This window comes from Bos taurus, chromosome 19, assembly GCF_002263795.3.
Source record: "Bos taurus isolate L1 Dominette 01449 registration number 42190680 breed Hereford chromosome 19, ARS-UCD2.0, whole genome shotgun sequence".
In the NCBI taxonomy this organism is placed as follows: domain Eukaryota; kingdom Metazoa; phylum Chordata; class Mammalia; order Artiodactyla; family Bovidae; genus Bos; species Bos taurus.
Window position 1 is genome coordinate 62467948 of NC_037346.1, and position 23267 is coordinate 62491214.

Below are 23267 nucleotides of genomic sequence, written 5' to 3' on the forward strand. Positions count from 1 at the left end.
TCAGTTCAAAATAATTTCTAATTTTAAGTAATATCTCCTTTACTCCATGAGTTACTCATAAGTGTCTTATTTAATTTCCAAACATACGGTATTCTCCCAGATTTATTATTATTGTTTGTTTCTAATTTATTATCGGGGTCAAGGAACAAATTTTGTATGATTTTAAGATCTGAGTCCTTTTAAGATTTATTGAGAACTGTTTCATGCCAAGCATATGGTGTACCCCAGAGAACGTTCCGTGAGTGCCTGTAGTTACTGGGTGGAGGGCTTTAAATCACCACCAAGTCTGGATACGCTCCTGAGAGGCCCAGCACAGCAAAGGATGGAGACTTGACTGGAACGGGAACCCACCCACAGAAGAAGAGACTTCTGCTCTGGAACAAATCAGGTTGGTACTCTGCCGAAACAAACAAGCTGACGTCATCTGGGGCATCCTAACATCGAAGAGGCACGCAGCACACAGCAGGGGCCCTTGTTTGCAGCTTCTTCCCTCCAGCGGGACTTCTGAGATGTGTCGTCTGTTGCAGGTATCAGCAGCTCATTCCTTTTTATCCCCAAGTCATATTCCATTGTATACACTGCATCTTGACTGTCCTTTCAACTTCTGAGGAATATTCGGGTTGTTCAAGTTTTGGGCTTTTGTGAATAAAGTTGCTGACAACTTTTGTGTACAAGTCTTTGTCTGGATACGACTTCTGTTCTCCTGGTTACACACACAGGACGGGAACGGCTGACAGACGGCTGTGCACGTGGAGCGTTTTTGCACCCGCAGTGTGAAAGCGCCACGTCTGCCCACACCTTTACCTTCACCGGTGTTTGGCAGCCTCAGCGAGTCTTTACAATTCTAACCTTTTCCAAGAGCACGCAGTGGCATCTTCCTGGTTTTAGTTTGCACTTCCTTGACGAATGATAACACTGAACATCTCTTTATGTGCTTATTAGTCTTCTCTGAGGTGTCCACATATTCTGTTTATTTTTAACTGGGTTGTTTGTCTTCTTCTTATTGTGTTGTAACATTTCTTTTATATTTTAGATATGAGTTCTTGGAAATATTTGTGAATCCTTTATTTTCCCATTCTCTGGTTTGCCTTAACTTCCTCTTTTTTTTTCAATGGTGTTTTTCAAAAAACAAAAGTTTTTGGTGAATGCAGCAATTTTGATTGAAATTTAATTTCTGGTTTTACTAATAAGCATTGTGGTAAAAATATGTCCTGCTGAGTTTCAGAAATTTATTGGTTTACTGAGTTCTGTAACTGCTCCATTGGAGTAAGAATTTAATATGTCGTATTTAAAGAGTGGGAAGTAGAAATATGGCAGTTTTATAAACTGCTATTGAGATCTCCTATTTGTTTAGGTTTTGCCCCCCTGAGCAGTCAAGAATGGAGAAAAATTTATTAAAGCACCCCATGACTATGTCAATTTTTTCCTGTATTCCTTATACCTTTTCATAAGGACTCTTGTCTTTCTCAAGCAAAAATATATTCCTTTGTCCAGTTTATTGACTTGTGTTGATGTTAATTTATATGACAGTATTACATTTTCTTTTATTCTGAATACAAGTGATAAAATATATTTTCTATATATAACTTTTGTGTAACTTTTAGTTGTTTCTTTTATAAATAGCATATACTCATTTAAGTCAGCTAATCAATACCTTTCTTATTAAAGAAATTTAACCTATCACTGTTTATTCCTACAGTTACATACTCTGTCTTATTTTGGACATTTTGTTCTGTTTCTACCTATATTCCTTTGGCAATATCTCAAGTTTTGCTTTTATCTTCTCTAGATTTTTATAAGGATGTAGCATCTTGTTTGGAGAAGGCAATGGCACCCCACTCCAGTACTCTTGCCTGGAAAATCCCATGGACGGAGGAGCCTGGTGGGCTGCAGTCCATGGGCTCGCTAGGAGTCGGACACGACTGAGCGACTTCACTTTCACGTTTCACTTTCATGCATTGGAAAAGGCAATGGCAACCCACTCCAGTGTTCTTGCCTGGAGAATCCCAGGGACGGGGGAGCCTGGTGGGCTTCCGTCTATGGGGTCGCACAGAGTTGGACACGACTGAAGTGACTTAGCGTAGCGTAGCATAGCACAGCATGTTGTTAACTTTGTTAATGCCTGTTTACCGCATCTAAAGAGCGTTTCAGCCTACAGCCCTCACCTCGCGATGAACCTCTGAGTCTCATCTTCTAGGGCAGAGTGCTGGCCCCTGGGCTCCCCGCAACCCGATCCAGGCTTCGTGAACTTTACTAATGCGACCTGAGGATTCAGATTATCTGTTGTTATTGAATTTGCATTTTCTATTCTAGACACCTTCTGCGGCGAGATCAGCATTCTATCTCACGACTACAGGTGTGACGATCAGTTGATTTTGCTTTTATTTTGTTGGATTGCACTGTTCTCGGCTCAGCCTTTACTATGATGGTTTCCCTGCATGCTGGGTGTCTTCTGCTGCATCTCTGAATTGATATAATTTTTTTCCAGAAAAGAAACAATCAGTATACATTATGTGAACTCTTACTAATAAAATGTTTTTCTGTTGATTTTGGAAGTGAGAAGCTCCTTGGTTATGTATAAAATCGGGTCACAGCCTTTCTCCTTCAAAACTCCATTATTTCTCCGATTTCTTTTCCAGTTTCATTCTGCCTAGAAACTTATTGGATTTCCATTTTATTCTTGACGTTCAGTACTTTTGCAAACGGTATGTAGCTTTAATTGCATTAATTGTACTTGATGTATGTGCCTCTTTCATACAGGTCATGTGTTCTCATTAAAGGTACTACTAGTCTGAGGTTGTTTCTCCCCCCCTGAATTCTACAGTAGACTGTTTCAAAAGTGTGCTTTTATTCTGTGACTGCTGGATACAAACACCTTTTTTTTGTTCTGTAAAATGTTTCCACCAGTCCCATATTGTTTGCTGTTTTTCTCCTGACCCATTATTGGGCAGTTTGTTAATATTGCATCACCAACCCCCAAAAGTGTATTTATTGAGCCAAAGGTGCCTGCCGTAGTTTCAGCTTTTATGGGAAAGTTGTACTGTCAGCCTTGGCACTTTCAAAAGCCCCTTTTTTAGCCTTCTTCAGGGCATACTCAAAACTTCTTGCCAGGGGCCCCCTCCTTCAATATTGTCTGTATTCCTTTAAACGTTAAGCTGATCAAAGAGTTCCCTGTGAGCTCCACTGCACATCTGAGCAGATATGCCTCCTCCAGGCCTGGCCTCTGATCACAGCAGGGAGCTGGGAAGAGACGCACGTCCAGGAGTGGGCACCGAACGGCCCTCCTTCCAGCTGCAAACTCTACCAGGAGTCTGGCTTTCACCCAAGGCAGTGAGTGCGGGTCTCAAACCTTGCTCTCAGGACCCAGGTCCACACAATCCAAATCAAGGAAATAATAAGGAAGCACAGTTCCAGTTTTGTAAACCCCACAGGCTCTGCCCATGACCTTCCACAGGGAAGTTTCTACCACCTGTGAGTGCTCGGGCCTCCTGAGGAAGAAAACTGCAGCTGAAAATGAAATCACAAACAAGTATTGTAACACTCTTAATAATTAAGAAAGCCCGGAAATCAACTAAATGCTCTTGAATAGTGGAGCTGATAAATAAAATATGGTATATTCATATGATAAAACACATACGATGTTAAAAGCATTGCACTAAATCAACAGGCCACAGCTATACAAAATTCAGTGTAAAAGTGCAAACAAGACTGAGACATAAAATCTGTAGTCTTTAACTTTTCAAAAATGGAGGCACAGAAATTACACATATATGTATACATGTACACGCATGTGACACTTACAGACACTACGCGTGCATGTGAAAGTACAAACACACTGAAATGATACACACCGCACTAATTATAGTGTGAGCGCTCCTGAAAAGACCAGGAGAGAGACGGGAGAATAACGTGATTAGACTGCAAATGCAAAGCAAAACGAAACTACACCTGTAACATTTTATTTAAGTAACTGGCGTGGACAATTGTTGATTCTTCATGATGCGTATCTAGGCATCTCTTTCCTTTATTCTTCTATAAATTTTTAAATTTTTTCTCAGAACTATAAAACATACCACTTACATAAGAACCGGGGATAGCCTCTGTCCTCCTGAAATGCCACTTAAAAATAATTTGCCATAACTGACCAATGCAACACCACCTATGGCACATGAACAGACACAGAGGAGGGTAACTTGAGGCCTCGCTCTGGAGACAATGACCGGTCATGGGTTTTATCTGTACGCTGCCCCGTGTCCCAAAGCCTGGCACAGTCTGGCCACAGCTGCGTCCACGGACAGGACTTTGAATGGTTTCTGGCACTGCTTTCCAGAGGAATCGGGGCACTGAGGGGGAGGAGGGCCCTCAGCCCCTCTCACCAGGCTCTGCCCACTCCCCACCACCAGGAGCAGCTGAGCAGAGTCCCTCCCACGGCCCAGGAAGGCCACCCCGTGGGGAGGGCAGCCGGCTGGGCCCTCCTCCAGGGCTCTTGTCTTGGCCAAGAGGAGCTGCCCGTCCTTCTGGGGCTCTGCAGGTGGGGGGTGTCCACCCCGGCCCTCACCTGAAGCCCCGACCCTGACAGGGTGGCGTAACTCTGGCAGAGCCTTCTGAGCTGGTAAACACGCTGCTTCCCACAGGAGACCTGCACGTCTCCGCCCCAGAGGCAGCCTCTCACCTGCTCCTTCATCTCCGCGTAGACCTTCTCCGAGTTCAGCTCCACCTGCCGCTTGAACTCCTCCAGTGCGGCGTCCGCCTGCTGCGCCTGCAGCCTCTGCCCCTCGCTCACCCGGGTCAGCTGCTCCTCCTTCTCCCTGGGAAGGCCACACGGGCCACAGAGTTAACGCACAACCAAAGAACCAGGTTTGATCAAAGAACAAGCTTTCATCCTCTCTCAAGTACAGACCAGACTTCTATCTGAAGTATCCAAATGCTATAAAACCTCTCTTCAAAAGACGACAGTAACACGACTTGTCTCAGGAAAGAAGGATATAAGCACATAATGTGTGTTCTGATAAGGACACACCGGCTTCCAACAACTTCCCTAGAACAAGACTGTTATCACCAGGGCCCTCCATCACCTGACGGACGGAGCAGTGAGGTGCGGTCCAGCCACACAGTGGGCCAGCACTCAGCCTCAGAAAGGCATGCAGCGTGGACGCCCCTGCACACGGACAAATCTCGAAAACACTGCCGCGTTACAGGAGCCAGACTCAAGGGCACACGCTTACGTAGCACACGATTCTATCTATGAGGAACATCCGAAAAGACAAACCCATAGAGACAGGGAAAGCAGGTCAGTGGTCAGCACGGGCCGGGGGGCGGGGGTGGGCAGTGCTGCTCACGCACGGGCGCTGGGGGTGACAAGCGCACTGGACTTGGAGAGTGGTGATGCCGCGCGTCTTTGTGGATATGCTAGAGTCTGCTAAACTGTGCCCCTTGAAAGGGTGAGTCTTACAGTATGTGGGTAACGTCTCAACTGAAAAAGCACGAGGTACCACAGGACTGCCTCCAACATGCACACCCGGCAGACGCTGACCTGCAGGGTGATGGGCAGGGGGCGCCATGCCGGCCTGACAACCTCCTGCCCGCAGTGGGCTCGCCTCAGAGAACCGTAACTACGTTTCTTTGTACCTTGAAATAAAATCAAATAGTCAGGAAGGTCCACCAACCGAAGAGGCATCTCTGCATGCTGACAGAAGATAAAGTAAGACTTCAGGGTATAAACGTGTGAGTGTTAACACTGGCCGCTGCTGAGCTCTGACTGGGCGCCAGGCACTGTGTAAACGATTTGAACGCGTCTTCTCTCCTTTATGTCCAGCTTCTATAAGGCATTTCCATAACCCTGCCTTTGCAGAACTGGAGACCGGGGCTGAGAGGCTGTCCCCGAGGCCCCACGGCACTGGCGGGCCAAGCGGGACTTGTGCCCGGCGCCCCCGTGGAGCCCGTGCGCTGCTGCTCTCTGGGGCTTTCCAGGTGTCCCTGATGCCACCTCCTGTGCTCAGAACGTGTCCCCAGAAGGAGAGAAGTGCCTCATAAAAGGACCCCTACTGGGTCCCATGGCCTGGAAGCAGGTGGCCACTGTGGCGGAGAGCTGTCACGAGTGCTGGATGGACTTTGCTGCGGCTCGTGGGCCCGGCTGACTGGGAGCGGTCACCCAGAGGCTCCATTCAGAGGACTGTGAGGTGGGTGCTGAGGCAGAGGCTGCAGCTGACGACGAGGGTCCCTCGGAGGTCACGAGGTCAGGATGCACAGGAGCTTCTCCTCTGCCATGCCCCCCTGGACTAGTTCATCCCATGCTCTCCACACTTGCGGACCATTCAGCAGACTACAAGTCTTCAAAGGGTCACATCTGCATGCTCAGTGTGTTTCATAATAGAAAGGAAAGTATAGTGGACAATGTTTGAAAACTTTTGTTTGTTGTTGACTCGGTGATGCCATCCAACCATCTCATCCTCTGTTGTCCCCTTCTCCTCCTGCCTTCAATCTTTCCCAGCATCAGGGTCTTTTCTGATAAGTCAGCTCTTTGCATCAGGTGGCCAAGGTATTGGAGCTTCAGTATCAGTCCTTTCAAGGAATATGCAGGACTGATTTCCTTTAGGATGGACTGGTTTGATCTCCTTGCAGTCCAAGGAACTCTCAAGAGTCTTGTCCAGCAGCACAGTTTGAAAGCAATTCTTTGCCACTCAGCCTCTATATGGTCCAATTCTCACATCCATATATGACTACTGGAAAAACCATAGTTTTGACTGTATGGACTTTGTTGGTAAAGTGATGCTTTGCTTTTTAATATGCTGTCTAGGTTTGTTAAGCCATTCTTCCAAGGAGCAAGTGTCCTTTAATTTTGTGGCTGCAGTCACTATCCACATTGATTTTGAAGCCCAAGAAAATGAAACATGATGCTATTCCCATATTTTCCCCATCTGTTTGCCATGAAGTGATGGGACCAGATGCAATGATCTTAGTTTTCTGAATGTTGAGCTTTAGGCCAGCTTTTTCACTCTCCTCTTTCACCTTCATCAAGAGACTCTTTAGTTCTTCTTCACTTTGAAAACTCAGAAAAATTTATAAACCATATAACTTAAAATTATGCACCTTTAATTAGCCAGGAGAAAATTTTAACACATTTTATAAAAATATATGATATATGGCTGAAATATCAACTTTTTCTGTAAATGCTGAAAGTTAGTTGTTCTACATTTTTTGTTCAATAATTCACTTGAGCTACTGTTACTATAAATAGTTTCAATTTAATAGGACAAATATTTTCTCTATTTTATCTCATTTTTAACTACCAAATTTAGTTCATTTACTTTATAATTGACTACAAAAATCAAGGTCCAAAGTTTTATTCATGATCAGTTATATACTGAGACCATAATAAAAATGCTATTTGTTAAACTATAACCTAGTGAAGTAAGGCACACTGCTTCTGACTGATCATTTCTAGCCTGACGTCTGATGGATCTGAGGGCAGTACACCCTTCTGTGGACATTCCGCATAAACACACGAAGCCCATCCCTCGGCCAGATCCTGTGCATGATGATGAAGAAACACATGATGCTGTGCTGAAAACCAGATCAGAAGAAAGAAGTGAACACTCAGTGCCAGGACCCACGATAGAACGACTTGGTGAAATGTTCTTCAGTACTAAGCATCATCGGAATCCTCGTGGACAGAATCGTAGACGTTGTAAGAAACTGAACCCTCCAGAAGACAGATGACGCTGAGGTTTCCAGGAATCAAAGAGGAACGTCATCCCGCATCCCCTTTGCCACTTGAGAAAATGCAATCTGGCATGTTCACGGGTACGTCACTTGTTGCTGTTTTTGTTTCGTCACTAAGTCATTTCTGACTCTTCTGTGAACCTGTGGACTGTAGCACACCAGGCTCCTCTGTCCATGGGATTTCCCAGGCCAAAATACTGGAGTGGGTTGCCATTTCCTCTCCAAGGGACGTCCCCAAGCCAGGAATTGGACCTGTGCTTCCTGACCATCTCCTGCATTGGCAGGTGGATTCTCCACCACTGAGCCACCAGGGACGTCCAATGTGTTCAGTTCAGTTGCTCAGTCGTGTCTGACTGTTTGCGACCCCATCGACTGCAGTACTCCAGGCTTCTCTATCTTTCACCAATTCCCCGAGCTTGATCAAACTCATGTCCATTGAGTTGGTGATGCCATCCAACCATCTCATCCTCTGTCATCCCCTTCTTCTCCTGCCTTCAATCTTTCCCAGCATCAGGATCTTTTCCAAGGAGTCAACTCTTCACATCAGGTGGCCAAAGTATTGTAGCTTTCAGCTTCGGTCCTTCCAATGAATATTCAGGACTGATTTCCCTTAGGATTGACTACTTGGATCTCCTTGCAGTCCAAGGGACTCTCAAGAGTCCTCTCTAACACCACAGTTCAAAAGCATCAATTCTTCGGAGCTCAGCTTTCTTTATTAGTCCAACTCTCACATCCATACATGACCACTGGAAAAAACCATAACCTTGACTAGACTGTTGTATAGTAACATTAATAATAATAAATGTCTTTTCACATATTAAAAAATATTTACAGATAGGAAATATTGTTTTATATTAAAATATTGCTTTCCATTTAATATTAAATAGAAGACACAAGGAAATGAGTGAAGCCTCTCAATTCATTTTTAGTCCCACCTCACCTACAAAGCTGTAGAAGGCAATGGCACCCCACTCCAGTACTCTTGCCTGGAAAATCCCATGGACGGAGGAGCCTGGTGGGCTGCAGTCCATGGGGTTGCGAAGAGTTGGACATGACTGAGGGACTTCACTTTCACTTTTCACTTTCATGCATTGGCGAAGGAAATGGCAACCCACTGCAGTGTTCTTGCCTGGAGAATCCCAGGAATGGGGGAGCCTGGTGGGCTACCGTCTATGGGGTCGCACAGAGTCGGACACGACTGAAGGGACTTAGCAGCAGCAGCATCACCTACAAAGCTAATTTAGTGGTGAAGTTAAACACCACAGAAGGCACCACTCAGTAAGTCAATATTTCTGCCCAGTTAAACCATGCAAACACATTGAGCCCCATTCATACTTTGAAATCTTCTGTCTTAACATAAAATATGTCTTATTTAAATAAAAAGATGATATTCATTTTAATGAGGTGTCATTTTAATTTCCATCAAAGTAATGAAATAGCAGTGAAATTTTTCAGCACTTGAAAAAGAGAAGGGTCTGCTCCTCAATAATATAAGACCAGTATTTCCTTTTACCGTGATTCCAAATAATGTGCCCTGTAAGAAGCAAAAAAAAAAAAAACGACTTTGAAGATTATTTTTTCGGTGGGGCTAGCTGTGGAGCTGAGTGTATACGCATCACTCAAATGCCTTAAAGATGTGCCTCCGTGAAGATAAAAAGGTGGGAAGAAAATTTCCTTTTTAACTCTGATTTATTTATAAAATGCAGTAAATTTTCCTCGTCTGAGTATATAAAGCATAAAGAAGAAAGAAGCTGCATTCTTATACAACCACAAGCCAGTTCAGATTAAAGGATGTTCTGAAGACCATGATTATTCCAAACAAGCAATAAAATGTAGGAGACTAATGGACTACAATTTACTATTTCTTGAGCTTTGAAAGCTAACATTTATATGTTCAGGCCAACCTTAATTTGAAAATCTTCCCTTTGCACATTTCTGCACCAGCACTTTTGATAATGATGGCAGAGACCCAACATACATCCACAGGCTTCACATTACAGCAGACTTCATCTGCTGCCAGCCTGGCCTCTCCACCGGAGGCCCCAAGGAAAACAAAACAGAACAAAGCACTTCCAACAGGCCTGGAAACCATAGCGGAGTCTCCACTCCCTCCCCAGCTAGGGTGAAAAACAAGACTTCTAGCAGCTATATCCTCTATACTCACGGCTGCTATTGGCACGTAAGCTGCTGATAGTGAGTCAGTCAGAAACTATGACTTTCAAGGCACTCAAAATAATACCTTTCGCTAACCATGAGCAATAAATAGACTTCTTTTGCCTCTTCTTTGTGTGACTAAGACCAATGGTCTCTGCTAAATTCTTGTTAAAAATGATAAATGCTGTGGACACATCTAAACATTTGACACTTCAAGGGTTAGACACGAACACCAGTGAAATGGAAATTAACAGTGGTCTTAATATTGAAAAGCTGACAATACTCCTCAAACTGATCTACAGATTCAACCCAACCACTGTCAGAATCCCAGATGACGTTTTGCTGAAATTAATAAGTTGATCCTAAATTCATATGGAAATACAAAGGACTCAGAATAGGCAAAACTATTTTGAAAAAGAGCAAAGTTGGAGGACTCGCGTGTCTGTATCTGTAACAATCGCTTTGCTCTACACCAGAAGCCAACACAACACACTTCAGTAAAAAATAATATAAAGTAACAAGTGAATAAAAATAGGTGAAGAATCCTCATAGGTTATTTCTCCAAAGAAGATGTATAATTAGCCAAAAAATGCATGAGCAGACTCTCAGTATCTTAAAAAAAAAAAAGGAACTGCAAATGAATGTCCCCACGAGGAGCCATCACCCACTTCCAGGACAGCTGTGCTCAAAAGACATCGAGGAACAAGCGTTATTGTTTTGTTTTGTTTCCCATTTACTGTGCCTGGATGTTACTGAGCTGCTTCAATTAGCATAACTTTGTCTTCCATGAAACTGGAAAATTTGGGGCCATGACTTTTTCAAATATTTTTCTGTTCTATTACTCTCTTCCCTCTGCTTCTGTGACTCAAATGAAATATATTTTATACATCGGTATTACCCTGCAAGTATCTGCAGCTGTATTTTTCTCAATAAGTTTTCTCATTGTCCTCAGATTGACTTATTTCTATTAACTTATCTTCACGTTCTTTTTTTAATCTTCATTCTGGTGTTATATTCAGGCTATGTTTTAAACCTCAAATGTTGTATTTTCCACTGTTTTCCTGTTGAAAGTTCTCAGATTTTCATTCATTACTACCAATTTTTCTTGAAGTTCCTGTGCATAGCTAGTTTAAATTTTGATCCACTGATTCTAGTATCTAATTTATCCTGAGGTAGTCTCCGTTGCTTACATTTTCTGTTGAGGATAAAAAGGTCATGTTATCCTAATTAAAAGTAATTAGGTCACGTGTTATCCTGATTCTTTGTGTGTCGAGTCATTTTAGCTTCTATCTTTATGAGTGACACAGAGCGGACAGTCTGGATTCTATTCTTTCCTCTGAGTAGTACTGAATGATCATTTTCATTACTTGTTTATAGCAGGCAGTTAACTTGGCTGAATTCAAACTACAAACCTTGTCTCCCATGTAAGGAGCAGAAGCTCATCTATAAATCCACTCTGTTAGCCTGACTTGGGCTTTGGAGTCTTGAGGGTCGGGCAGACATATGCACCAGGGAAGTAGGCTCCTTTGTTTCTTGGTGTCTCCATCTTACTTTGCCAGTGGCTACAACTGCCCATCCTTTCATCTGGCTCTTCAAGCACCAAGATGGCAAGTATGTACCTGAGTTCTAGCTGTCTCACGTGGCATCAAAACTGGTCATTGCTGTAAAAACGGGAAGTCCACGTTTCCTTCTTCTAGGTGTGCCTTGCCTCCCGTGTCTCCTTCTGCATATTCACCCTCTGGGTCTGAAGGTTATGTCTGAACAGAGTTTATACCTGGGGGAGGATCAGTTTTACAGGAGCCTACCTGGCCATCTCTTCTTGATTGTTTTGACTGACTGGCAGATTACTAGTCATTCTTTAGGGGCTCAGCTGTTAACTCTTCAGATAGAATTGCTAGCTGCTTCTTACTTTCATCCTTGTTAGCACTTTTTATATACTGCTACTATAGCATTTCATATAAACTATTAGCTTCCCAGGTGGCGCAGTGGCCAATGCAGGAGGTGCAGGAGACCAGGGTTCAATCCCTGGGTTGGGAAGATCCCCTGGAGGAGGCATGGCAACTCACTCCAGTATTCTTGCCTGGAAAATCCTAGGTACAAAGAAGCCTGGTGGGATACAGTCCTTAGGGTCGCAAGAGATGGACACTCACACCTCGGCAAATAAAAAAACGACTGAAATTTTTATGGTGAAATAAGAAAACTCTGGGAAAATGATCCTTAAAAATAGAACAGCTTTAGTGTACAGTGAAGAAAAATCCCTCTAAAATCTTTCAACTTTCACTTTAAACTTCAAATAAATCTCAAATCTAATGTTGCCTCCTTTCATGTTTCCTATATGTAACGAAGTACTGATTAAAAGTTCTACATATAAATTATGTATGATATATGCAAAGCTACATGCGTGCCCATCGATCCATCCTACTTTATGGGCAGTAATTTATCAGTAAATAACGAGGAAACACATGTTCCTCCTATGAAATGACAAAGTCTAAACACCGTGAAGTAGGTGCAGGACCACTTCTTGTTACTGTGGAGAGAAAGGCGGTGTGAAGTCATTCAAGCAGAATGATAAGTAAACCAAAGCCAGATCAAAGGAATAAAGAAGAAAGGCTGAAATGTGAGGCTGGAATATTTATTTCCTTCAAAACACCATCCATGCCTTGTCCCTGGGCAGTTCAGTATTTCAAAGTAGCTGGAAAATATTCTCACTTACATTCATCACTGTGCACAAGCACACGAAATTTTAAGTAGGCAAATTTCTCTTTATTTACCAAATATAAATGTAACATTTATCACTGAGAGAAAATTTTCTGCTTATCATAAATGATTTCTAAATTATGTGAAATGTATTTCAAAGCCACAGTAGATATGTTCTAGTACTTTACTGAATGATGTTGCTACAGACTATAACATTTTATAATGTAACCATAATTTTTAATGGTTTTGCAAATGAGGAAAGAGTGAACATTGAGTGATTTCTATACTCATTACATTTAGAGCAGTTCATACATTATTTCATTTCATTATATAACTATAAAAAATTATTTTTTCACAAAATAAAACAATGAAATTTAGAAGAGTTAAGTGTTTACCCAAGTTTATATACTAAATGGCAAAATAAGAAGTTAAAACAGCCCACCTGACTTCAAAGTTGTTCTATTACTTTAAATCTGTTTGTGGGTGTATAACACATATATTTAACTAAATCACTGTTCAACATTAATTAACTAAGCCCTTAATATAATTTATCTTTTATAACATTAATATTTGTATAACAAATAACTTTTACAACATTTGAAAACTAAAATGTCCATCAAGCATTTACTTAACACTGTATGCTGAGATGTGAGCTTGGTGCTAGAAATACAGAAGTAATCAAGACACTGTCCCTGCTTCCAAAACGGGAAGAAAGATGCTCTATGTTGTTCTCAGTGTGATAAACCTGCACAGAGATACGAATGCAACACTCCGAACAAAGGCCAGAGGAGCGCACTGCGCCTGGAGTAAAACAGTGAAGCTTTATAAAGGGCACAGCGCTTTGGTAAGGTCACCACTAAGGATGTTTAAGAGGTATTGTATATAGGGGTGTGTGGGTGTGTGTGTGTGTGTGTGTGTGTGTATGTACACGTTGCTGTTGCTTAGTCGCTAAGTCGCTGACTCTCTGCGACCCCGTGGGCTGTAGCCCGCCAGGCTCCTCTGTCCATGGGGATTCTCCAGGCAAGAACACTGGACTAGGTTGCCATTTCCTTCTCCAGGGCATCTCTCCAACCCAGGGAACAAACCTGTGTCTCCTGCACTGGCAGGCAGGTTCTTTGCATACATATTATATGTTAACTGTATGTATATAAATTGAACATGTATTTGTAAAATATATATTTGCATTTCATATTTATAAATTATCTTTTCCTCCTTACCATCATACTTTCCATGAAAAAAGTAAACCTCCATCAGATTTTTCTTTCTCGAGGAAGATGACAGGCAGGGGCACACAATTTCTAAAGCCAGGATTAAGGTCTTCTTGGAGATAAAGCAACGTGCAGAACTATTTTTACTGATTATAAACTCTCTATTGATGGCATAAAAGCATGTCACCTGGGTTTGTGCTAGGTTTAAGCACCCACCTATGCATGACCGTCCGGCCGGCCTCCCTGACCACCTCTTCCCCGTCACACCAGGCTTCTCCAAGGACCCCAGTGCCGGTCCCCCATGTGCACGGTCAGTGCGGTCACCTGCTCGCCCGCCACCACGCAGTGCCCGCCCGCTCATGCACCACTGATGCGTTAACGCCCATTCCGGGCAGGCTCCTGCACAGAGGCTGAGGAGTCACCACTGGGTGAGTCACACCAACTCCTGGGCTACGGGAGCTTCCAGTCTAACAGGCGCAAGACTGTGAATTGATACACTGCTCTCGGCAAACATTCAATGAAATGAACAAAGGAGAAATACAGGATATTAAGGGTTTGTATAACAGGGAAAAATAAACCTTCCCTAGGAATTAGGATATAAGACAGTGATGTCAAGTCAACTGATGGGTGAGAGGACTGGAGAATCCAGGATAAGGACGTTCCAGAATAAAGGACAAGTGGAGAAGCTGTGAAAGGGAAAGAAAGATTGCTAATTCCTAGAAGAGAACCGGAACCGAGAAGACACACAGAGAACAGAGAAAGGGGTTGTGATGACGCCGAGAACTACCTCCACTCGCCGCGATTCTAGAGAGACAGTTGCCTCGATTCTAGAGGGAGTCTCTATAGCTTTACAGAAAAACTACAATGTTTGAAAAATATAATGGATGAGACTAAAGGCAGATTATACGCTGCTGAAGAGAAGATGAGTGAACGTGGAAACCAAGCAAAACAAAGCACAGAAAGGAAACCAGAACAACAAAAAGGAAGGAGAGCACGAGTAACCCAATGCACGAGCACCGAGAGCCTCTGAAGGAGACACCAGAGAGAGCTGGCATGGGAAAATGTTTGAAGAAATGATGGCCAAACCCTTTTCAAATTTAGCTAAAATTAAAACCTTACAGATCTAACATGACCTAACTGACACTTACGGAACATTCCATCCAACCACAGCAGAAATATGTCACTTTCAAGAGTAGAATACTTAGCAAAAATAGACTTATTTGGGAACATAAAACAATTCTCAAACATTTTAAAAGGATTCAAGTCATGCAATGCATACTCTCTGATCACAGTGGAATTAAATGTAAAACCTATATAAGAAAGATTTCTATGAAACCCGCAAATAATTGAAAACTAAATATACAAATGTATGGGTCAAAAAAAGAAATAAAATGAGAAGTTAGAAAATATTTTGAACTTAATGAAAACGAACATAAAACATATCAAAACTAAAAAGATGTTTCTAGGGACTGATGCTGAAGCTGAAGTTCAATCCTCAGGCCACCTGATGCAAACAGCTGACTTATGGAAAAGACCCTGATGCTGGGAAAGATTGAAGGCAGGAGAAGGGGATGCCAGATAACGAGATGGTTGGATGGCATCAGTGACTCAATGGACATGAGTTTGAGCAAGCTCCACGAGATGATGAAGGACAGGGAAGCCTGGTGTGCTGCAGTCCACATGGTTGCAGAGAGTCAGACACGACTGAGCAACTAAACAATCAACAAAGAACTTGAGGTAAGTTTTATAAAATTAAATACTTAAATGGAAAAAATTTAAACATACAGATTTCAAATCAACGGCATCCGCTTTCACCTTAATGAATTAGAAAAAGAACAGTAAATTAAACATAAAGTGGGAGGGGAAAAAATAATCAGAACAGAAATCAATAAAATAGGAACAGAAAACATTAGACAAAAATCAGTGTAACAAAATCTGGCTCTCTTAATAAAATTGATAAAACTATAGCCAGACTGATCTGGAAAAAGAAATAATACAAATTAACAATATTATGAATGAAAGGTTATGAATGAAGATCACTACAGATTGCATATGTATTAAAGGTAAAGAAGGCAGTTTTATGAAATAAAGAGAAAAAATTTCAATTCATACTTCCCGGCATACACAAGATTAAAAACTATAAAACTTTCAAAAGAAAATAGGAGAAACCCTTTGTGTCTTGAGGTAGGGAAGGAGTTCTCAGCTATGACACTAAAAGCACAATCCATAAAAGAACAAACAAACAAACTGAATTTCATTAAAATTAAAAACACCTGTCCTTTGGCAGAAACTATTAAAAGAATGAAAAGAAAAGCCGCACATTGGGAGAAAATATTTGCAAACCATCTGTCAAAGGACTTGTATCCAATATGAACAAAAGATTCTCAAAACTCAATAACAAGAAAATAATCAATCCAGTTAAAATATAGGTTAAATATCTGGACACCAAAGTACAAAACAAAAAAGACATGAAAAGTGTTTTCAACACAAGTCTCTAGGGAAATGCAAACTGAAGCCACAACAACTTACTTGTGCACACCCGCTGGAACCGCGGAAGCAAAACCATGATCGTACTGCACTTTGACGGGAATCTGGAGGACCTGGAGGCCTCACACACGCCCGTGGGTGTGAAACAGCGCCACCACTTTGGAGACAGTACGGCAGTTTCTCAAAGAGGCGCACGTACACCTCGCATGTGATCCAGGCGTGTGACTTACGGGTTTTTATCCAAGGGAACAAAATGCAGACGTCTATACGAGGACCTGGACACTGATGTTCACAGACTTATCTATGGCTTTAGAGCCTTTATCATAGGCTTTATCTGTAATGGCCCCAAGAGTGAAAACAGTGTAAATGTCCAGCAGCAGATACACAGATGAAGAACTTACGGTGTATCAATGTGATGGAATATTAGTCGAAAGCATAAAAGAAAGGCCTGCTGATGTGCAGTGCATGGATAGCCTCATCACCATCAAGTCAAGGGCAAGAGGCGGGACCAGCAAGTATACAGACAACACGCTTCCATTTACTCAAAATTCTAGAAATTCAAGTACAGTGACAGCGACAGAAGGGACACTTACGGCTGCCAGCACGTGGCGCGGCAGAAGTGCGGGCAGGAGAGATTACACCGGCGAGGGGACACGTGGGGGTGATTCTGTGCTCACACACATACCTTTCTGGGTTGGCAGTTTCACAAGTGAACACATGTCAAAACATGAGTCTACACTACATGAAATTACTGTTTCAATTATAGCTCAGTAAGACTTAAAATCACCCTTAAATATATGGAAATATGTTTATTCTCACTTAGAGAAAGCAAATTAAGACAATATTGAGAAACTGCTTATCACCTAGCAGAACTTCAAAAAATTTAAAACAGAACAACGCTTTCTACCTGGAAGACTAAGTCAAAAGTCACTCTAATATGTAGCCAGTAGACGTTGAATCAGTGCAAACTTCATGAAGGGGACTTTGGCAATACTCAACAAAACTACAAATGTTTCGTCTTTTCAGGAGAAGGCAATGGCACCCCACTCCAGTACTCTTGCCTGGAAAATCCCACGGACGGAGGAGCCTGGTGGGCTGCCGTCTATGGGGTCGCACAGAGTTGGACACGACTGAGCGATTTAGCAGCAGCAGCAGCAGCAGCAGTTTGTCTTTTCACCCAGCATTCTCATTTCTAAAATCACCCTCAATATAAATTTCAAAGAATACAAAAATACGTATCTACTCGGTTATTCTTTTCAGCACCATTCATCATTGCGAATACTGCATACGACCTCCAGGTCCACAGGCAGGACAGCAGTTGCATAAACTAAGCTTCATCTGCACGTCAGTACACTGTGCTGATGCAAGAGCAGTGACTGACTTCCAGTGTCTAATAAAGGGGAAAGGAGACTGTACAAATGAAGAGAAAATCATGAGATGAACACCTAAGAGCTCATTTGTGCAAAACACACACAGAGAGGCTTGGCCAGAAGCTGAGGAGACCGGCCGTCTGCAGGGAGGCTGGGAGCAGAGCGGAGCTGGGGACACTGCTCTGCAATCACGCCTTCCGGTCCAGGTCTGATTCTTAAAACCATGCTCATGTTCCACTGACTGAAAAGGAAAGAATAAAACAGGATGGAGGAGGGAAATTCTAAGGTGAAACACCACCATAAAAAGCCTGGTCACACTTCAGATTATTAATAACATAACCACGCAGAGGAGAGAGAAGAAATAGCCAGGGTAAGTTCTGAAGACAATACTCGGATCACAAGACTCAGGACAGAGAACTCAGAGAAGGATTAAACCGTGGCTTTAGGGTTCTTTTTCCCAGAGTACGCTTTATCAATTCAAAAGCCACCTCCTGGAATTCAGGAAGTTGAGCTAACAACTTTGCAGAGATTGGAAGTCAGGTTTCTCTCTGTCAGAGAAGGGAAGAGCGTGTGAGGAGAGGCTAACCTGTAGCATCTCCCTGGAGCTGGAGTCAGTGTGAATTCATGACGCTTACATGTTTAGCTAAATATAGAAGCAGGGGTGGGTATGTGTGTTGGTGTACGTATGTGAATAAACACACAGCCGTGCGTGTGGGTGTATGCATCCCTGTTTCCTATCTCTGCCTGCTGAGAGGGGATAAAGGGCATTTCTTTGGAAGTGGAAAACACACCATGAGGTAATTTCTGTCTAATAAGAAATCATATTGAAGATCATGAACTAATTATACTTGTAAATGAATCACAAGGAAAACAGGGACATATGAAACTTTGTAGGATACAATCTCAGCATTTCTTAAAACAATTTAGAGCCTTAAAAGCAGAAGTTAGAAAAAGAAAAGTGTGTGACATCTTTTTTGGGATTACAATGCTCTATGTTAAAGCACAAACAGTGGGAGTCAGAATGTGGGACTAATCTGAGATTCTAGCAGTGGGATTCACACGCATCCTGGTCTGTGTGATAAATTACTCGATTACGACTATCAAAAGTCTATTTGCATAGGGGACAGACAATTCTCCTTGAAGATAATTCCTCCTAATGAAAATCAGGTATCATTTCAAGGAGGTAACACAGCCTTTAAAAGATGTGGTAAAAGCATAAAATGTTAACAAGAAAGGCGTGATTACCTCCAGGGAGGGAGAGAGAGAAACCCACACCGATGACACGTTTTCCTTTAATCACAAGATACCACCTTTTGCTGAAAGGGCACCTGTGGGCCGCATGCGTTGCGCTGGCCTCCAGCCCCGCCGCCCCCGACTGGCCTGGAGCGTGAGCGCCTCAGTCAGCTCCTCCGGGGCGAGAGGAGGGCTGAGCCGGGCCGCTACACTTCTTCCCCTCCTTGAAATGTCTCAGCTTCTCCCTTGAAATTGCAGATAAGAACAAACAACCACACAAAGTTCTTCTGAGGCTACATGAAGGGAATGTGTTTTAAAATCATTTGTTGACCATAAAACATTAAACAAAGTATTGCTATATTGTATTAGTATCAATTCCTCATCAGGATCACATTTATTTCACCACATCCCATTGCTAAAATCAATCTTGATTATGGTGAAACTCAAGAAGCTAAAAAGTACGAGTTTTGCAAACTTAGTTCTTGAAAAAAACATCCAAAAGCCTAAAGATCTCATGTTTCAAATTAAACCTATTGTGTGAAATAGTGTCACAACTGTCTCTGCCGAGGAGGCCTCCTGACGGTCACATTGGACAGACACTCTCAGAGGCAGCGAGAAGGAACGTAGAAGTCCATGAAGACGCTCCCGCAAAGGAGGACTGAGACCAGAGGCTTCCTCCTCAGCTGGAAGCAAGGTCGCTGCAGCTTTCTGTCCTCTCTCTGCACTTCTCATCCTGCCTCTGGGAGGAGGGCCGTGTCAGCACGCCTGCTGACGCTCAGGAATGCTCAGAATAAAATGGAAACTCTGACTGCTCCCCATCGAAAGTGGTTTCAGATGCTCAAGCAGAAAAGAGAACAGATGGGTCCCCACCGCCACCAGCAGCCATACTGAAGAAAGCTGTTTTCAAGAAGAACATGACATTCACAGCTTCCCAAAGCACAGGGGTAACTGTGCTCAAGATGATGCGAGTGTTTGTATCAATGCAAAGCCGAGAACTTCTCAAGTCGCCTAACAAACGAGAATGTGAAACTCTGACAGTGCCTTCCACTTGGGGGTTGTGTCCAGGTGCCCAGGCGTGTCCCCATGGGCTGCAGCATGCCACGCCTCCCTGTTCCTCACCATCTCCTGAAGTTTGCCCAAGTGCATATTCATTGCATTGGTGATGCCATCAAACCATCCCATTCTCTGCTGCCCCCTTCTCCTCCTGCCTTCAATCTTTCCTAGCATCATGGTCTTTTCCAACGAGTCGGCTCTTTGCATCAGGTGGCCAAAGTACTGGAGCTTTAGCTTCAGCATCAGTCCTTCCAATGAATATTCAGGGTTGATTTCCTTTAAGATTGACTGGTTTGATCTTCTTGTAGTCCAAGGGACTCTCAGGAGTCTTCTCTGGCACCATTAGTTCAGTTCAGTCACTCAGTTGTGTCCGACTCTTTGCGACCCCATAAAGCGGAGCACGTCAGGCCTCCCTGTCCATCACCAACTCCTGGAGTTCACCCAAACTCATGTCCATCGAGTCGGTAATGCCATCCAGACATCTCATCCTCTGTCGTCCCCTTCTCCTCCTGCCCCCAATCCCTCCCAGCATCAGGGTCTTTTCAAATGAGTCAACTCTTCCCATGAGGTGGCCAAAGTATTGGAGCTTCAGCTTTAGCATCAGTCCTTCCAATGAACACCCAGGACTGATCTCTCCTTTTAGAATGGACTGGTTGGATCTCCTTGCAGTCCAAGGGACTCTCAAGAGTCTTCTCCAACACCACAGTTCAAAACCATCAATACTTTGGTGCTCAGCCTTCTTCACAGTTCAACTCTCAAATCCATATATGACCACTGGAAAAACCACAGCCTTGACTAGACGTACCTTTGTTGGCAAAGTAATGTCTCTGATTTTCAACATTCTATCTAGGTTGGTCATAACTTTCCTTCCAAGGAGTAAGCGTCTTTTAATTTCATGGCTGCAGTCACCATCTGCAGTGATTTTGGAGCCCCCCAAAATAAAGTCTGACACTGTTTCCCCATCTATTTGCCATAAAGTGATGGGACCGGATGCCATGATCTTTGTTTTCTGATTGTTAAGCTTTAAGCCAACTTTTTCACTCTCCTCTTTCACTTTCATCAAGAGGCTTTTTAGTTCCTCTTCACTTTCTGCCATAGGGGTGGTGTCATCTGCATATCTGAGGTTCTTGATATTTCTCCCGGAAATCTTGATTCCAGCTTGTGTTTCTTCCAGCCCAGCATTTCTCATGATGTACTCTGCATAGAAGTTAAATAAGCAGGGTGACAATATACAGCCTTGACGTACTCCTTTTCCTATTTGGAACCAGTCTGTTGTTCCATGTCCAGTTCTAACCATTGCTTCCTGACCTGCATATAGGTTTCCTACTTACTTATCCATAATTTCCAACTTCAAACATAATGGCACAATTTTCAAGAAAACCAAACTATTATATCCCCATTAACTACTTAGAAAATCATTAAAATGAAACATGTTAAATATATAATAAATGTATGTTCACATCACAGCCAAACCTGCATGACAAGTGACTTCCCATTAGGGGTGTCACCAAACTTTTCCTGCTGCACAGGGAGTCTCTCCTCAATAATAACTTCAAACCCCACTACCAAGCAAAGCTACCTGATCACTCACAATAGAGCGAATTATGGAGCAATTAACTCCCAGGTAAAGAACTTGAAATGTTTCTAATTATAATCACACAGCACCCCTTCACAGAGAAAAGGCAAATCAAAGAATCAGACATCAAACGGCCGTTAGGTCTTTCAATACAGACCATTTCCAGACCTGGTTTACTCCACACGAAACCTCGTCTGCAGTGTTTTCACTTTTCACTAAGAATAGAGATATATGGTTCAGATTACTCCAGGTCTCTTCAAAGTGCCTTGACATTTGTGTATTCCACACCTAACAGGAGTAAATTTTATATCAAGCAATAAAAACTAGAGGCTCCAAATGTTAACAAAGCCTCCAATTTTCAAATTCTCTTGTTAAATTTCATGACCTCAAACTTGGGGGACTATGACTTAGGGAAGGAATAAAGGAAATCCAGTGAGGAAGTAGAAGCAGGTTTTTCTTGCAGATGGAAATGTCTGGCACTCACTCATCTGTGTTTACTATGTCTGACACAATCCTTCTTGCAGAAAGCTGGTCGGTGTGCTGCTAACCTCATGACGTGGACGTGAACACGTCCCCAGGTGGAGGTTAACTGTAGAGACTGAGACTGGAGTTGCCAGGGTAGAAATGGCGCCAGTGTCACGGTATTAGAGACAGGGCCCTGGAGGCAGACAAGGCGATGGAGAGCAAGGACAGCGCTTCCCATGTGCTCCGTGAACAGTGTCGAGAATCTTTAAAGGAAGGATAAAAGCTCAGGAGGAGCCGGCTGTGCTCTATTATATTAATAAAGCATATCTCACTGGTGTGAAAAATCAAAGAACACTCATGGCAACAGAGAATATGATGATTTTCTGGAGTTAAAAAAAACCATTTGGGAGATCTGAGTCAGCCTTTGATTTACTTATTAATTTTGCAGAAAGCTAACAGTGCTGTGCAGCTCAGGAGGTCACACAGCTCCACGTGGCGAGCTGTCCTCTTGAAAAAGAGGCAAAGACCACAGAGCAAGCTGAGATCAAGGACTTTAAAAAAAAAATCAAGTTTCAAGGTCACAAGAAGGTCACTACATGTTTAGGTTTTACTCACACAAACTAATCTATAATTGAATCTACACCAAATTACAATAATTGATTCCAAAAATGATGCCAACTTGCCAAAAGTTGTTTTCATTAGGCAAGGATAAAATGGATGGGAGGGTGTATATTACATTTCAAAAAGAATTCTATCAGAAATATGTTAAGAACAGTTTTCTTCTTCATACACAAAGTGACATCTGGCTACCATCTCCTGAATAGACTCTCTTAAATACTTACCAACATACCTACAAAAAGAAAGCGGAAAAATACTTTAAAAATCCCAATAACAAGAACTGAGATGGACAAAGTACTCGGTGAAAAAACTTGAGAGGAACCTCCAATAAATACAGAGCAAACGGAAGCGGATTCTTAAAAAACCACGACGACAAGCTATACAGGTCCACCTGAGAGCAGACGTAAACTGGTCTCAGGAAACAGAAGCTTTGATAAACGAGGAAGGAAGAACCTTCCTTCCTCAGGTCAAAGATTCTGTGTCTAAAAAAAAAATAAAATATTTTGGTAGCTGGGATTCCTCCCCAAACAGGGAGCTGCACAGAAACACGTCCTGATGCTTTGTACATATGCTTTATACATACGCATTCAGAGCCAGGAACTCCCAGAAGACGTCCAGACTGGGATGATGCTTTATACACATGCATTCAGAGCCAGGAACTCCCAGAAGACGTCCAGACTAGGA

At 42.8% G+C, this 23267-nt stretch overlaps 1 protein-coding gene across 9 annotated transcripts in view; it reads right to left on the reverse strand.

Moving 5' to 3' along the window:
• Positions 1 to 23267, reverse strand: part of CEP112 (centrosomal protein 112) — a 320619-nt gene that overhangs the window by 187905 nt on the left and 109447 nt on the right. For all 9 annotated transcript variants that reach the window (XM_024981122.2, XM_059878648.1, XM_059878651.1 and 6 more), the window contains one exon: positions 4673 to 4808. In XM_024981122.2, the coding sequence (XP_024836890.1) occupies positions 4673 to 4808 (136 nt within the window). The remainder of the gene's footprint in view (positions 1 to 4672; positions 4809 to 23267) is intronic.